Source organism: Chiloscyllium plagiosum, chromosome 51 (genome assembly GCF_004010195.1).
Source record: "Chiloscyllium plagiosum isolate BGI_BamShark_2017 chromosome 51, ASM401019v2, whole genome shotgun sequence".
Classification (NCBI taxonomy): Eukaryota; Metazoa; Chordata; class Chondrichthyes; order Orectolobiformes; family Hemiscylliidae; genus Chiloscyllium; species Chiloscyllium plagiosum.
In genome coordinates, this window is record NC_057760.1 from 3,846,338 (window position 1) to 3,863,690 (window position 17,353).

A 17,353-nucleotide genomic window follows, 5' to 3' on the forward strand; every position below is an offset into this window, starting at 1 on the left:
TTCACTCTATAATAGCACTATTTAAATTAAAGGTATATTTAATAAGGGTTCAGTGTGTGTTTGTGAATGGGACTTAGACTTACTGGTGTCTAATGAACATGTGATTGGATGCTCACCTGATATAGCCGACTTGTGGCCTGTGCACCAGCTGCCATCTGTAGGATGTCTTGTCTTTCCATCCCACATCACGGGGATCTTTCCATAGCAGCGTGACCTGGTCTTGGGTGGTGCCAGTATTCCACAGTGCATTCCTGAGGTACTCTCCTGGGCCTGTCTTTGATTTCACGGCCTGATTGGGATCCAAAGTGAAGGACAAGTTAGTAATCTGAATGATGCATCATCGCCATAAACATAATATTTAAATTAATTATCCAGACCATTGCTTAGGCTAATTGGTGGATCACACAGTATGTGTGTGTGAACGTCACACTTTTGAGCCAGTGCTTCTAATGGTGTGGGGAGCTGAATGGATTGATCCCTTTCCTGTATTTCTGCACCAAAGTGGTCATGTTCTGTGTTTATATGTAGACAAGCTATTTATTTTGATCCCAGAACTGTCTTTCTCTTTGACACAAAGCAGGGCTATTATACTGTAAGTGATCGCTTTGCTGACATGGGGGACATCTGGAGAGGAGCAGGTGAGCCAGATTTGTTGGGGGCAAGGCCAGAGGGAGCTGTGAGGAGAGAGTGAGTAAATGTAAGGTTCTTTGGTGATGCCAAAAGAAGGATAATCGGTGGCTCAGTGGTTAGCACTGCTGCCTCAGTGCCAGGGACCTGGGTTTAATTCCCACCTCGGGCAACTGTCTGTGTGGCGTTTGCACATTCTCCCCGTGTCTGCGTGGGTTTCCCCTCACAGTCCAAAGATATGCAGGTCAGGTGAATTTGCCATGCTAAATTGCCCATAGTGTTAGGTAGATTAGTCAGGAGTAAATGTAGGGGAATGGGTCGCTCTTTGGAGGGTCGGTGTGGACTTGTTGGGCCGAAGGGCCTGTTTCCACATTGTAGGGAATCTAATAAAAAAAGCCTGAGGGTACAGGGCGATGAGGGGAAGGGCAGGGGGCTGATTTAATGTACAAGGAGGATGCAGACTGGGATGGCCCACCAAGGATTCAGCAGCATTGGCAGTCACCCATGTACCTGGCTGTCTGTGGTTAAGAACCTGAAAGAGGGAACAAAGCTGAAGAGGGTCTTTGTTTACTGTGGCTCCACCAGCAATGTGTAGTCTGAAGAATTTCAGTCTCAATAATTTGACAGCAGTCTGCAGCAACTCAATGTGTGTCCGTGAGTCGAAACACAGCTCCTTATTAGGGGAGTTCTGGGTACACAGTTAGGTCAGGTACACTATGTGCCTCAAATTATCAGCTTGGAGAATAATCACTATTCACTCGTTGAAATTCTGGTTACTGAGTTAGCAGGTTCAGTCTGTTACATGCTGAGAATCTGATTACTGAGTGAGCTGAAATGTGTCTGACACTCACTGAGATTCTGGTTAGTGAGTTAGCAGGGACAGGTCTGTCTCTTACTGAGATTCCGGTTACTGAGTTAGCAGGGACAGGTCTGTCTCTCACTGAGATTCGGGTTACTGAGTTAGCAGGGACAGGTCTGTCTGTCTCTGGAGATTCGGGTTGCTGAGTTAGCAGGGACAGGTCTGTCTCTCGCTGAGAGTCTGGTTACTGAGTTAGCAGGGACAGGTCTGTCTGTCTCTGGAGATTCGGGTTACTGAGTTAGCAGGGGCAGGTCTGTCTCTCACTGAGAGTCTGGTTACTGAGTTAGCAGGGACAGATCTGGGTTCGGTTACTGAGCATGCAAGAATCAGCTTGACTGTTGCTGAGTTTCTGGTGACTGTGCGTTAAGGGAACGACCTGTCTCTCGCCCAGTTTCTGGCTATTGGGAGTGCTGGGACAGGTCTGTTTCTCACTGATCTTCAGGTTGGAGAGTTAGCAGGAACAGGACCATCTCTCGCTGATATTCAGGTTACTGAGTGAGGAGGGAGAGGCCTGTTTCTCACAACTTGGTGCATTGGTTTCACCTTGAGCTGAAGACCAGGCTCAGCCATTGCACGGAATGGTGTAGATTGCCAGTATAACTGCTCTGTCTGTTTCCACATCACCACATAGAAGCTGGAACTGTCCTGGTAGCCAAAGATAAAGCCAGCGTAATCATCATCTGTCACAGTATTCACGTGGAATGTGCCTTCAAAGTCCACACCATTGAACGCAGTATAACCTGGGACATGAGTGCAGGAATAGTATGATCAACATTATCTTCTTACAACAGCATCAACCACTCAGTTTGAATGATGTTGCACCAAACAACAGCTGATGAAAACATAATCAAAAATCTCCTGTTAATTTTATCGATCTTTGCTTTTATAAAGGAGCAATGTTAAATTCCATGTATATTGGGGCCGAATCTAACAAAACTTCAAACACTCTCAGCACTCGTGAGATACGCTATAAAGTTCCCTCAAGGTTGTCCACATCGACCTGTCAGGATGTGGGAAACATCTGGATTTCTAATGTAGAAGTTTTCAAGATTAGTTCAATAATAAAACCCTGATGATTGTGGTAAATGAAACCATTCTGTTTTCAGTTAGTCTAGTTCAGGTTGTGTTGCTGACATCACATTTCACTGATTGAACAAATCACACCAACTTACCGACAGCTAATCCAGGGTCACTGTTCATAGTCTGAACAATCTCCATTCCCTGTCGCACAAACACAAAAATTATTTATGAAACACCAGGACCTGCTGAGCATGTTGAAGGAAGGTGAGGAGCACGCCAAGGTCAGGAATACGTGAGAGGCTGGAGCGGGATGACTTTGTCTTACCAATGTTTAACCTGAGGGCTTTGTAGTTGGTCCTTATCAGGGTACCTTTGCAAACTGAAACCTTTGCATAATGTTACCTAACGGGTAGCAAGCTGGTCAATGAGAAAGAGGTCAGGAAAACAAGAAAACATTTCCAAAGAGCCAACAACAAGCAACAAGTGGAGAACACATTGTTGAAGATACTGTGTCTGTATTTGGATAAATCAGTAAAATTAGATAGCTCCATGGAAAAGGGAGACAGCTGCTGAAGAATGAAGTCAAATCATGTAAGTCAATGTTGCCAAGAGATTGAGAAGTAATAATGATCCATATTTGTAGCTGAAGAGAATTTTGTTCATTACCTTTGTTAGGATTTTGAATATTATGGGACAGTTCCAGAGATTTATAGCTGAGTTGTGGAAAAGATGTCATCATGGCTTTTGGAGATCTTCATCGTGTTTTTGTGAGTGGTGAGATGTTGACCAGGTTGGGTTAGATTTGGGTTGTACTGATAGTGATAGACAGCAGGAGTCCAGAGACAGTTATTCAGAACTGCCAAGCATCTTCCAACTGGCCTCTGACAACTGCACGTTGCTCAGTGAGTGCATCATAACAACATGGTGATGGGCCAACGTACCCTTAATCATGAATGCAGTCAGAATGATCCTTCTATGTGCTGAGTGAATCCAACTCCACCAACATAAAGAGGAGGGATGACTTCTGGCAGAAGCTTTAAATGGTTGGGGAGAGGGGGTGCACAGGTCAGGGGATATAATAAGCTTCAGGCAGAAGGATGGGGTTCAGTGCTGGGGCTGATATTGGGGAGATAGAGCGTGGTTCAGAAATTTTGGTGGATTTTGAGCAGGGATCAAATGGCATGTGGGATGAGGTTGGATGTGTGACAGCAGGATAAATACCTGAGGAGGGGGGTCAACGTGACCCTGGGGGGGAACAGCAGGAAAAATACGTGAGGAGTGGGGTCAGTCAGAGTGACCCTGGGGGTGAACAGCAGGATAAATACCTGAGGAATGGGGTCAGTCAGAGTGACCCTGGGGGTGAACAGCCGGATAAATACCTGAGGAACGGGGTCAGTCAGAGTGACCCTGGGAGTGAACAGCAGGATAAATACCTGAGGAATGGGGTCAGTCAGAGTTAATGTGGAGCTGAATGTATAAGTGGAGCTCTGGAGGTGACATTACAACTCAAAAAGTTGTGTTACCTTGGCTCCTCAGGAACCTGGTTTTCAGACTGAGTGAATCGTGTCTGCAGGGAGACTAGGTGCTTAATTTTTATAGTTGTTGTCTGCTAGGAATAGAGTGGGAGTAAGAGTCCTGAGTTTGGTGACTAGTGTTTCAGTTAGTGCAGTCAGTTCCTGAATTGTTGTCTGTAGTTAATAAAGTTGAGTGGCATGAGAACTTTCCCCCACAGAATGCTCTTCCTGCAATGTGTGGGAAATCAGGGACATTACCAGTGTCTATGAAATATGCAGGAAATGTGTTCACCTGCAGATGGACTCACTATGGAGCATCCCTTAGGATGAGAGAATGTCATGAGTTGCTCACGACAACAGAAACAGCTGCACAGAAAAGAGTTGGGTGATCATGAGGAAGGTGAGTTAAGTGTTGACGGGCAGTGTAGGAGTCCCATGTGGCCATTCCCCTGTCAAACTGGTATGTACTGTTGGCGGGGGATGGCCTGTCAGGGAAAGCAGCAGTCACATAGGTGACACCACGATTGCTGCTGTTGTACAGCATGGAGGGCTGAAGTGCAAGTGGACAGTAGTGACAGGGGACTCTATAGAAAAGGCATTTCTCTGGCTGCAAGTGACACTCCCAGGACAGTATATTTCCTCCCTGGGGTCAGGGTCACGCATGCATCTGAACACGAACAGGGGTGGGAAAGTAGCAGAGGTTGTGGTCCATATTGGTACCAAAGACATCAGCAGAGAGAGAGAGAGAGAGATGTGACCCTGCAAAGGGAATTCTGGGAGTTTGGTGAAAAGCAGTACCTCTATGATTGCGATGTCAGGATTACTTCCCATGCTATGTGCCAGTATAGCTAGATAGTGAGTACAGTTAAATACATGGCTAAAGAACTGGTGTAGGAGTTTCAAGTACATGGATCATTGGGAGGTCTTCTGGGCCAGGTGGGACCTGTCCAAGAAGAACAGGCTGCACTTAAACTGTACGGGCACCAAAATCCTGGCAGGGAGCTTTGCTAGTGCCAGTCAGGAGAGTTTAAATTTGTGTGACCCTGGGGAAGGGGTGGGGGGAAGGAGCTGTCGGTCAACAAGTCAAGTGACCAAGGAGGAATCAAAGACTGAGAGCAGTCACACTAAGAGTAAGGGCAGACAGAGAGGGGATACCGAACATGGCAGGACTGATGGTCTGAGGTGCATTTGTTTTAAAATGAGGTGTATGACAGATAAGGCAGTTGAACTTGGAATAATATATATAACAAGGATATAGCTATTACAGAGACTTAGTAGAGAGAAGAACAAAGACTGGCAGCTTAATGTTCCAGGATTTGGATGTTAGCGGAATATGGACCATGTAAAGGCAAAAGTCTTTTAGTTTAGAAAGGCATCATGTAATGGCACAGTCTTCGTGGGCTGAATGGCCTGTTGGCGTGTTGTAGTAATCTTTGTCCAAGCACAGAGGGGTTAAAGGCTGTTTATTTTGAGGAGCAAGTTTGAAAGATAAGAGCAATAGGTAAAGAGAGGGAACCATTTGCAACATCAGCTGAACTGGGACTGAATGGGAGGTTGAGTGAGTAGCGATTTAGTATGAATAAAGCCAAACAGCAGAAAATAGGTGTTATGGATAAAATGAGCTTGGTAAAGGTATGGGGGAGATAGGAAAGATAGAGATTTATTCAGGTAAAGAAGAGTTGATTTTAGATGGAGGTGTTCTTTATCAAAGTGGAAGCAGAACCTAAGGGACAGGGAGTGAAGAGGCAATTTTAATCTAAGCTACATGCTGGGTGACCACAGAATTAGGTTTACAAGCAGCATTCCACTGAGCCCATGGGTTCCCCAACTGGGGGATTAGGTTGGTATCCCTCAGAAACAATACTGTCTTACCTTCTACATCGTTCAGACCTACATCAAGTCAATAATGACCATGTTTCATTGATACGGCTATCAGTTATAATAAATTAAATGAACCAATTATTTTAAGGAGTTCAGGAAGTTTGTACACTGGCTGTGTGCTTGCCTTCTCCCTATGCTCACCCTCTGTCCACCGTCACCCACTCAAAGGCTGAGTTTTTCAAGCAATGTGGAATTTGAGTTGTTTCAATAAGTTGCTTGTACTTTGTTAACATGTCGAGAGTGTGGTGCTGGAAAAACACAGCAGGTCAGGCAGCAGCCAAGGAGCAGGAGAATAAACGTTTTGGGCATACGCCCTTCATCAGGAATATATGGTGCTTTTCTAGCATCACACTCTCGACTTTGATCTCCAGCATCTGTTGTCCTCACTTTCTCCTTTGTTAACATGTCATTACTGATCAGAGTTTGGATTCACTGCTCAAAATGTGGACAGAAAGTTGTTTCACAATCATCATCTAGTCACTAAAACACTGAATAAACACAAATACTGAACACCCCCTATAGACAGTGGTGTTGTACATGAAACAATCATTATTTACAAAAAGGAAATAAGCCATTCAAGACAACCAGTCCGTCTGTGTTTAACCTTCCCTCATGTGAACAGTTCTAATCACATCTACGTGTTTTGTTCCCTAACTTTCAACCACCAAATCAGTTCAGTCTACTCAAATCTGGAATGTTGACAGTAATTACCTCAAACACTGACCCTGGGTGTGAATTGCATCGCCTCACAACTGTAAACATTTCCCCTGACCTCTACTCTTTCAGATATTTGTTGCCCCTCATTCCAAAAAACAGTTGGAAACAAGTTATTTCTATTCACTGTTTCTGTTATGGTTAAATGGTCCTGTCACATCACTCTGTAATCTATGTTCTAGCTAAACAAAACACAATTTCTGATCTTTGCACAGTCATTTGTTTAGAATTAGAATTTTTTAAAATTAGGATTAGAATCCCTACAGTGTGCAAACAGGCCCTTCAGCCCAACAATTCCACACTGACCCTCCAAAGAGTAACCCACCCAGACACGTTCCCTGACATTACCCCTGACAAATAACCTACACTATTGGGAATTTAGCATCTTTGGACTGTGGGAGGAAACCAGAGCACCCGGAGGAAATCCACGCAGACGCGGGGAGAATGTACAAACTCCACACAGTCAGTCGCCCTGAGGCTGGAATCAAACCCGGGACCCTGGTGCTGTGAGGCAGCAGCGCTAACCACTGAGCCTCTTTGCCACTCCACGCCTCAGTAGATCTGTACTGAACGCTCTTTGCTGCTTTAATGCACCTCCCATAGTTTGTGGTGCTCCATATCGTGCAGTATCTTGACTGAGATCTGATAAAGGTTTTCTATTGGCTTGGCTTTAACAGGTTAGAGAAAGAGATTTGAAAGAAACATGCAAGAGGGACTGAGATTTAATACAAATAAAGAGATGCAGTAAGAATAAATTCACCTGGTTGAGGACTACCCAATTTGGGTCAATCTGTGCATCACCCTCAGGATCCAGAACGACAGTCTGATAGGCTCGGAAATCAGTAAGAGTGACCTCTGCACTCTCAGGACAGACATCAAACTGGTCAAAGACAGCATCATTATCAAAGTCATTTTCGCAAGCATCACCAATCCCGTTATCTAGATAAAGGACAAGCCACACATCAGAATGAAACAATGGCACTGACTCATCTGACCCAGCTACTGGGAATCAACTCCCCCTCCTGCTCCAAAAATTCATGCATTCCTCGAACCTCCACACCATCACTGAACCTCAACTCCACCTCTCAATTAACCCTCATCCTCAAACCCTAGCGCTTTATGAAATATACATCAGAAACTACCACTTCATGGTGAGAAAGTTGGTTTGAGACACAGTAGCATAGTAATAGAAGCAGGAGTAGGCCATTTTGCCCATTGAGCTTGCTCTAGCATTCATTAAGATCATGGCTGATCTATCCATCATCTCAGCTCCTCCTATCTGCATTATCCCCATAACCCTTAATTCCCTACCATGCAAAAACCCATCCAACTGTGTCTTGAATATATTTAATGAGGCTGCCTCTACTGCTTCCTTGGGCAGAGAGTTCCATCGATTCACTCCTCTCTGGAAAAAACAATTCCTCCTCATCTCTGTCCTAAATCTATTACCCTATAATCTTGAGGCCATGTCCCCTAGTTCTGGTTTCGCCAGCAGAAACAACTTGTCTATCTATATCTTATCTATCCCTTTCATAATTTTATATGTTTCTATAAGATCCCCTGTCATTTATCTAAATTCTAGAGAGTACAGTCCCAGGAGACTCAACCTCCCCTCATAGGATAACCCCCTCATTTCCGGAATCAATCTAGCGAACTTCCTCTGCACCACTTCCAAAGCCAGTATATCCTCCTTCAAGGAAGGAGACCAGAATTGCGCACAATACTCTAAGTGTGGCCTCACCAACACCTTGTACAATTGCAGCAGAACCTCCCTGCTCTTAAATTCAATCCTATGACAGTGAAAGCCAATATTCCGTTTGCCTTCCTGATTACCCATCACACCTGCAAATCAACTTTTAGCGATTCATGTACAAGCACTCCTAAGTCTTTCTGCACAATAGCATGCTGCAATCTTTCACCTCTTTAAATAATGCTCTGACCTATTATTTTTACTTACAAAGTGAATAACCTCACATTTACCAACATTGTATTCCATCTGCCAGACTCTTGCCCACTCTTTTAACCTATCTAAATCTCTCTGCAGACCCTCCACTTCCTCTGCACAGTTTGCCTTTCCACTCAATTTAGTGTCATCAGCAAACTTGGATATGTTACACTCGGTCTCCTCTTCCAAATCAATTTTATTCATATCATGAACAGTTGCAGGCCCAACACTGACCCCTGTGACACCCCACTCACCACTGATCTCCAAACAGAGAAACACCCATTTATCCCAGATCTCTGCTTGCTGTTGGTTAACCAGTTCCCTATCCATGCTAGTACATTCCCCACAGCCCCATGCATTCTTATCTTATGGATGAGTCTTTTATGTGGCACTTTATCGAACACCTTCTGGAAATCCAAGTATACAACATCCACCTGTTCCCGTCCATCCAACGTGCTTGTTACGTCCTCAAAGAACTCCACTACGTTTGTCAAACACGACCTTCCCTTCCTGAATCCATGCTGTATCTGCCTGACGGAACCCTTTCCATTCAGATGTCTCACTATTTCTTCTTTAATGATAGCCTCCAGCATCTCCCCTATTACAGATGTTAAGCGAACTGGCCGAGAGTTACCTGCCTTTTGCCTACACACCCCTTTTTAAACAGAAGTGTGACATCCGCTGTGTTCCAGTCCACTGGGACCTGCCAGGAGTCCAGTGAATTTTGGTAAATTACCACTAACATATCTACTATAACTTCCTCCATTTCTTTCAGCACCCTGGAATGCATTCCATCGGGACCAGGGGATTTATCTACCTTGAGACCCTCAAGTTTGCTCAACACTACCCCTTTAGTGATAACAATTGAATTGAAGTCCTCACCTCCCATCATTTCTTTAACATCATTCTTTGGCATGTTAGATACATCTTCCAGCGTGAAGACTGATACAAAATACTTATTCAAGGTCTAGCCATTTCAGCATTACCCATTCTCATCCTGCAAGGGACTTATGTCCACTTTAGCCACCCCTTTCTGTTTTATATTTTCATAAAAACCTTTCCTGCGTGTTTTTTTTTATATTCTGTGCTATGTTGCATTCATAATCTAGCTTTCCTTTCTTTATTACTTGCATTGTGGCTCTTTGTTGCTTTTTAACGTTTTCCCAATCTTCCTGTTTTCCATTACTCTTGGCTACTTTGTCAGCCTGAGCTTTTAATCAGATGCCTCCCTTTATTTCTTCGGCTATCCAAGGCTGGCTCTTCCTACCTTTGCTATCCTTGTTTTTGACTGGATTATGCTTTCCTTGAGCACTGTGAAAATCTCTTTGAAAGTCCTCCACTGATCCTCACCATTCCACCATATAACCTTTGTTCCTGGTCAAACTTAGCCAACTCTTTCCTCATCCCATTATAGTCTCCCTTGTTTAAGCATAACACCGTGGTTTCAGACGATACTATTTCACTCTCCATTTGTATCTGAAATTCGACCATATTGTGATCACTCTTTCCGAGAGTCACTAACCATCAGAATCCTTCTGATTGGGGTTCACAATTAAGCGGCAATTATCAGGACCCGATGGCCCATAGTCAGGAACCCCATCATTGTCATCATCATCATCACACTCATCGCCCAACCCGTCATTGTCAGAGTCCAACTGAGAGCTGTTAGGAGTTTCTGGACAATTGTCTTTGGAGTCCTGATGCCCATCGCCATCACTACAACCCAAACCCAACAAAAAATAGTCATCATTTCACCATAATATACACAAGTAGTGTCAACAGCTCACCATCTCTCTCTGTCTCTCACTCACACACACACAGAGTCAATAACTCATCATTACACATACACACACGCACACACGGCCAATATCTTACCATTACATACACACACATGGTCAATATCTCACCATTACATACACACACACACATGCACACACTCAATATCTCTATAGAACCCTGTTAGACCACACTTGGAAAATTGTGTTCAGTTCTGGTCACCTCATTATAGGAAGGATGTGGAAGCTTTAGAGAGGTACAGAGGAGAGTTACCAGGATACTGCCTGGACTGGAGGGCATGTCTTATGAAGAAGGTTGAGGGAGCTAGGGCATTTCTCATTGAAGCAAATAAGGACAAGATATAGGTGTGCAAGATGGAAGGAGGCATAGACAGAGTGGATGGCCAGAGACTTTTTCCCAGGGCAGGAATATCTATCAGGAGGGTTAAGGTAATTGAGGAAGGTTTAAGGGAGATGTCAGAGGTCGGTTCTTTACACAGAGAGTGGTGGGTGTGTGGAATGCACTGCCATCAGGGTAATAAAGTCAGATACATTAGGGACATTTAAGCAACTTTTAGATGGGCCTGGAATGGAGAGGAAGTCGTACGAGGATAGGTTGAGAGTTCTCGGCCTTTTCTCGTTGGAACGGCGAAGGATGAGGGGTGACTTGATAGAGGTTTATAAGATGATCAGAGGAATAGATAGAGTAGACAGTCAGAAACTTTTCCCCCGGGTACAACAGAGTGTTACAAGGGGACATAAATATAAGGTGAAGGGTGGAAGGTATAGGGGAGATGTCAGGGGTAGGTTCTTTACCCAGAGAGTGGTGGGGGCATGGAATGCGCTGCCCGTGGGAGTGGTAGAGTCGGAATCATTGGCGACCTTTAAGCGGCATTTGGATAGGTACATGGATGGGTACTTAATCTAGGTTAGAAGTTCGGCACAACATCGTGGGCCGAAGGGCCTGTTCTGTGCTGTATTGTTCTATGTTCTATGTTCTATGGGCACATGACAAATAGTATAATGAAGGAAATGCAGATTAGTTTGATCTTAAGAGTACGATAAGAGGTCAACACAACATTGAGGGCTGAAGAGCCTATATTATTTTATGTACTACCTCACCATTACATACACACAGACACAGACAATAATATCTTAGCATTACACAGACACACATACACAGACACAGACACACACATGGTCAATATCTCACCATTACTTACAGACACATATACTCAATATCTCCATAACATACACAAACAATGATCACTATCTCACCATGACACACAATCACCAATACAGAATTGGTTGTTTCCCCATTTTCCAGTTGGCATCCCATGACAATGGGCTTCCACAGGGGTCAGTGCTGACATCGCAAATGTTTACAATAAATATTAATGACTTGGAGAAAGGAAGTGAATACACTATAACCAAATTTGCAGACAACAGTAAAATAGGTGGCAAGGAAGGTTGCAAGAGGGATAAAAACAATTTACAGAGCGATCGTGGGAGATTATTAAGTGGGCAAGACATTGGGAAATGGAATATAATGTGAGAAAATGCAAAGCTGTTATTGTGGAAGGGAGAACAAAAGAACAGGATATTATTTAAATGGATAAAAAACTGTAGAAAGCTGTAATATACAGGGACTTGGTGGTACATGTGCATGAAACACAGGAAGCCGTAACACAAGGGCAGCAGTATTCAGGAAGGCGAATGGAATGTTGACCCTTATTTCAAGGGGGGTTGGAGTATACAGGTAGGAAAGTCTGACTGCAACTGTACAAGGTGAGATCACATCTCGAGGACTGTGAGCTGTCTTGATCTCCTTACTTAAGGAAAGATATTTCATTAGAGGTTGTTCAGAGAAGGGTCTCTCGGACGATTCCTGTTATGGAAGGATTGTCTTATGAGCAAAGATTGGAACACTACTTGTCGGAGTTTAGAAGAATGAGAGGTGATCTCATTGAAAGATATCAGATTCTTTAGGGGCTTGACAGGGTCAATGCTGAGAGGGAGAGTCTAGGCTCAGAGGACACAGTCTCAGAATAAACGGGTGCCAATTTAAGATCGAGATGAGAAGGAATTTCTTCTATCAGTGGATTGAATATCTTTGGAACTCATTGCCACAAAGAACTATAGGAGCACAGTTTTTCAGTATATTTAAGATGGAGGGCTTTTGCCCGAAACGTCTACTCACCTGCTCCTCAGATGCTGCCTGACCTGCTGTGCTTTTCCAGCACCACACTCTCAACACACAAACAGCAGTCAACAACTCATAACATGCACACAAAATGGCCAATGTTCATTATAGTGAAAAAATAAGTCAACATTCATTATGACGTACACAAAATGGATATGTATGCAAAAAAACAAGATATGGTCAGAGTAAAACAGATAATGATGGGAACAGAAATGACGCCTGAATTGGAATTGCAGGAATGGTAGACAACAGATAACAGAAAAACAATGCTCAGAAGAGGGAAGAATGGATCAGTGGAGGTGTACAAGGAACAGGAATCATGTCATGATGGTGGGTTGGAGAAGTGGAAGGATGAGAACAAGAGCAGACACCGGCAGGAAGCATGTGGGAGGTCGTGTAGGTGCAGTGGAAGATGTTAGGATGAATAGTCATTAGGCCAGAAACTTAAAAGGTATTAATCAGAAAACTTTCTCCCTCCTCAACTACATCTGCTGCATGTGTACAGGGGCTGTAGATATTGGAGGAGGTTTCCTAATGAGATGTTCATTACGTGTATGCAACTTATTGTCTACATTAAATCCTGTGCAAGTGCATAATTGATAATCTTCTACCTAAGATTTTTGCTTCTATTAGGTAGAGACTATCAGCAGCACGTTCCACAAAAACAGGCATTACAATTAGGCTTCATCCTGAACTCTTTGATGACACAGACCAATGGATTTTGCAGAATGGATCACGAGACAAATGATCAGAAAATTGTTACTAATACTATTGGTACTATTGAAAATGGAATCATATTAAACTGCACAGCTAGGTAGTGTGTGTGTGTGTGTGCACTAGAGAGAGAGAGAGAGAGAGAGGTGTGTGAGTGAGTGAATGAGTGACAGAGAGAGAGAGAGACAGAGACCATAAACTGGGAGTATGTGCAGTTTAAAAGACAGTGACATACCTGTCTTGATTATTATCACAAGCATCGCCAACAAGATCATCATCTGCATCAGTCTATAGACAGAAAACAAAATTAGACAAATTCATTTAGAATGCAACTCACCCGTAACATTACAACAAACACATGAATACCTAACTTCAAACGCAAGTCTCCCCTAACCTCACACCAAACGCAGGCCTCCCCCAAGCACATTCCTAATGCAGGCCTCCCCTAACCCCACTCCTAAGGCAGGCCTCCCCTAACCGCACTCTAAACACAGGCCTCCCCTAACCGCACTCCTAACACAGGCCTCCCCTAACCTCACACCAAACGCAGGTCTCCCCTAAGCTCTCACCAAACGCAGGTCTCCCCTAAGCTCTCACCAAACGCAGGTCTCCCCTAAGCTCTCACCAAACACAATCCACATGATTTACATGAAGCACAATCCCCTCAAACAAAATATGTCATTAGCAGAGTTTATTTCCACAGACAATCCATGTACAGTCATCTATGAGCTTCACTGTCTAATTGTGACCTTGAAATCCACCTCCAGCATTCCGATCTGGATCAATGGCTGCAATCAATAGCAGAACCACCATGAGATGGATTATTTCAACACAGCCTACAGATTAGGACAAGATTGTTTTATGACGGGTGAGTTGCTATCATCCTTTCAGATCGATAGTTTGTTTAAGGGATGTATGCAACTCGGGTGTTACAGTAAACATTGATGACTTTAATCTACAAAAAGAGTTGATAAACCACATCGGCAGTAATTCTGTGGTGGATGAATTCATGGAGTGTGTACAAGATAGATTTTTAGACCAAAACATTGAGGAACCAACGAGGGAATAGAATTAGAATCCCTACAGCGTGGCCCACCAAGTCCACACCGACCCTCCGAAGAGTAGCCACCCAGACTCATTACCCTACATTTTCCCCTGACTAATGCACCTAACCTTCACATGCCTGAACACTATGGGCAATTTAGCCTCGCCAATTCACCTGACCTGCACAGCTTTGGATTGTGGGAGGAAACTACAGCACCAGAAGGAAACCCACGCAGACACGGGGAGAATATGCAAACTCCACCCAGACAGTCACCCCTGGGTGGGATTGAACCCAGGTCCCTGGCACTGTGAGGCAGCAGTGCTAACCACTGAGCCACCATGCCACCCAGATTTGGATTTGTGCAATGAGAACACATTAATTAACAATCTTTGTGGAGGTCTTTGAGGGAAATGTGATCATAACATGGGAGAATTCTTCACTTGAATAGAATGTGAAATAGTCCAATCTGAAACTTGGCCTTCAATCTAAATAAAGGTAACTACAAAGAATGAAGGATGAGTTAGCTTCAATAAACTGAGTAATTTCACTGGAGAGCATGACAATGGTTAATATTTAAGGAACAAATGCATACATTGCAACAGCTATAGATTCCTTTCAGGTGGAAGAACATAACATGAAACCATGACTAACAAAAGAAATTAAGGTTAGTATTAGGTGCTGAGGGTTCATATAAAGTTATTAGAAAATGTAGCAAGCTTGAGGACTGGGAAAAGTTTTGAATTCAGCAAAGGTGGACAAATGATTGATTAAGAGGGGAAAAAATAGAATTAGGAGTAAATTGAAAAGGACCATAAAAGCAGAGTGTAAAAGCTTCTATTAGCATATAAAAAGAAAAAGGTCAGTGAAAATAAATGTAGGTCCCTTACAGTCTGAACTGGGAAAATTGATAATGGAGTTAAGGAAATGGCAAAAGCAATTAAACAACTACTTTAATTCAGTCTACTGAGAAGTCACAAATAACTTCACTGAAGTACGAGGAAAACAAGGATCTATTTGGATAAAAGAACTGAAGGAACTTCCTAGCAGTCAAAAAAGGCAGTGGAGAAATGACTGAGCCTGAAAACTGAGCACTTCCCAGAGTCTGAGAAACCCATCCCAGTGTATTAAAGGAGGTGGCCATGGAAATAATGGATGTGTTGGGTTGTCAGCTTCAAAATTTTGTAGATTATGGAAAAGAATAGAGGTTAGAAATGCAACCCTCACTGTTTAAAAAAGGAGGGAGAGAGAACATCAGGAATTCCAGAAGCCTGACATCAATTGTCGGGAAAATTCTCAAGCCTACTACAAAGGATAGGATAAAATAATGTTTAGGAAATACCAATGGGATTACACAAAGTCAACATGGGTTCATGAAAGGCAAATGGTGTTTGACAAACTTACTGGAGATTTGCAAGGCTATAACGAGTGGTAAATATAGAGAGAACCAGTGGGTGTCGTATGCTTGGATTTTCAGAAAGCTTTTGATAAAGTCCTACTTTAGAGGCTTCCGTGTCAAATTAAAGCACATGGGATTGAGGGGAATATACTGTCATGGACTGAGAACAGGAAGCAGAGGGTCAGAATAAATGGGTCTTTTTCAGCGCGGATGGTGGAAACAAGTGTTGTACTGCTGGGATAAATGCTTCCCCCAGCTACTCACAATATTTATCCATCTGGATGAGGGAATGCAGTGTAATATTGCCAAGTTTGCAGATGACACTAAACTAGGTATGAGTGGCTTCAAGGTGACTTAGTCAGATTGAGTGAATGGGCAGATGTGAGGGATGCCATCGACGTCCCTGCCGATTACACTTGCAGGAAGTGCACCCATCTCCAGCTCCTCCAAGACCGTGTTAGGGAACTGGAGCTGGAGTTGGATGAACTTCGGATCATTCGGGAGGCAGAGGGGGTCATAGATCAGAGTTATAGGGAGGTAGTAACTCCAAAGATGGCAGATAGATGGGTGACAGTGAGGGGGACTGGGAGGAAGCAGCCAGTGCAGGGACCCCCTGCGGCCATTCCCCACAAGAACAAGTATACCGTTTGGGATACTTGTGGGGGGGATGACTTACCAGGGGTAAGTAACGGGGCTCAGGTCTCTGGCACGGAGCCTGTCCCCGTTACTCAGAAGGGAAGGGTGAAGAAGAGCAGAGCAGTAGTAATTGGGGACTCGAAAGTTCGGGGCACAGATAGGCGGTTTGTGGGAACGAGAGAGACTCACGTTTGGTATGTTGCCTCCCAGGTGCAAGGGTACGTGATGTCTCTGACCGTGTTTTCCGGGTCCTGGAGGGGGAGGGGGAGCAACCCGAAGTCGTGGTCCACATTGGCACCAACGACATAGGTAGGAGGAGCGCTGAGGATGTAAGGCAGACCTTCAGGGAGCTAGGTTGGAAGCACAGAGTTAGAACGAACAGAGTTGTTGTCTCTGGTTTGTTACCCGTGCCACGTGATAGAGAGTCGAGGAATAGGGAGAGAGAACAGTTAAATGCGTGGCTACAGGGATGGTGCAGGAGGGAGGGATTCCGGTATCTGGATAACTGGGGTTCTTTCTGGGGACGGTGGGACCCCTATAAACAGGATGGTCTACACCTGAACCTAAGGGGCACCAGTATCCTTGTTGGGAGGTTTGCTAGTGCTCTTGGGGGGGGATTAAACTAACTCTGCCGGGGCATGGGAACCCAGACTGTAGCTTTAGGGTGCAAGACATGGAGTGTAGGGAGGTTAGGAACATGGCAATAATTTCCAAGGAGGGTGTCTGTAAACAGGAAAGTGGCTTGAAGTGTGTATACTTCAATGCAAGAAGTATACGAAATAAGGTAGGTGAACTTGCAGCGTGGGTAGGTACCTGGGACTTCGATGTTGTGGCTATTACGGAGACATGGCTAGAACAGGGACAGGATTGGCAGTTGCGGGTTCCAGGATTTAAATGTTTTAGTAGGGACAGAGGTGGGGGTAAAAGAGGGGGAGGTATGGCATTGCTTGTCAAAGATAGTATTACAGAGGTGGAAAGGACGATGGATGAGGACTTGCCACCTGAGGTAGTTTGGGCTGAGGTT

At 44.1% G+C, this 17,353-nt stretch overlaps 1 protein-coding gene across 1 annotated transcript in view; it reads right to left on the reverse strand.

Annotated features, from left to right (window-relative positions):
- The window catches only part of thbs3a (thrombospondin 3a), a 47,406-nt gene that overhangs the window by 4,069 nt on the left and 25,984 nt on the right, over positions 1-17,353 (reverse strand). The window contains exons 13-18 of the mRNA XM_043684099.1: positions 13,488-13,540; positions 10,083-10,276; positions 7,376-7,554; positions 2,659-2,707; positions 2,030-2,226; positions 117-289 (exon numbers count right to left, since the gene is read on the reverse strand). Coding sequence (XP_043540034.1) covers positions 117-289; positions 2,030-2,226; positions 2,659-2,707; positions 7,376-7,554; positions 10,083-10,276; positions 13,488-13,540 — 845 coding nt within the window. The remainder of the gene's footprint in view (positions 1-116; positions 290-2,029; positions 2,227-2,658; positions 2,708-7,375; positions 7,555-10,082; positions 10,277-13,487; positions 13,541-17,353) is intronic.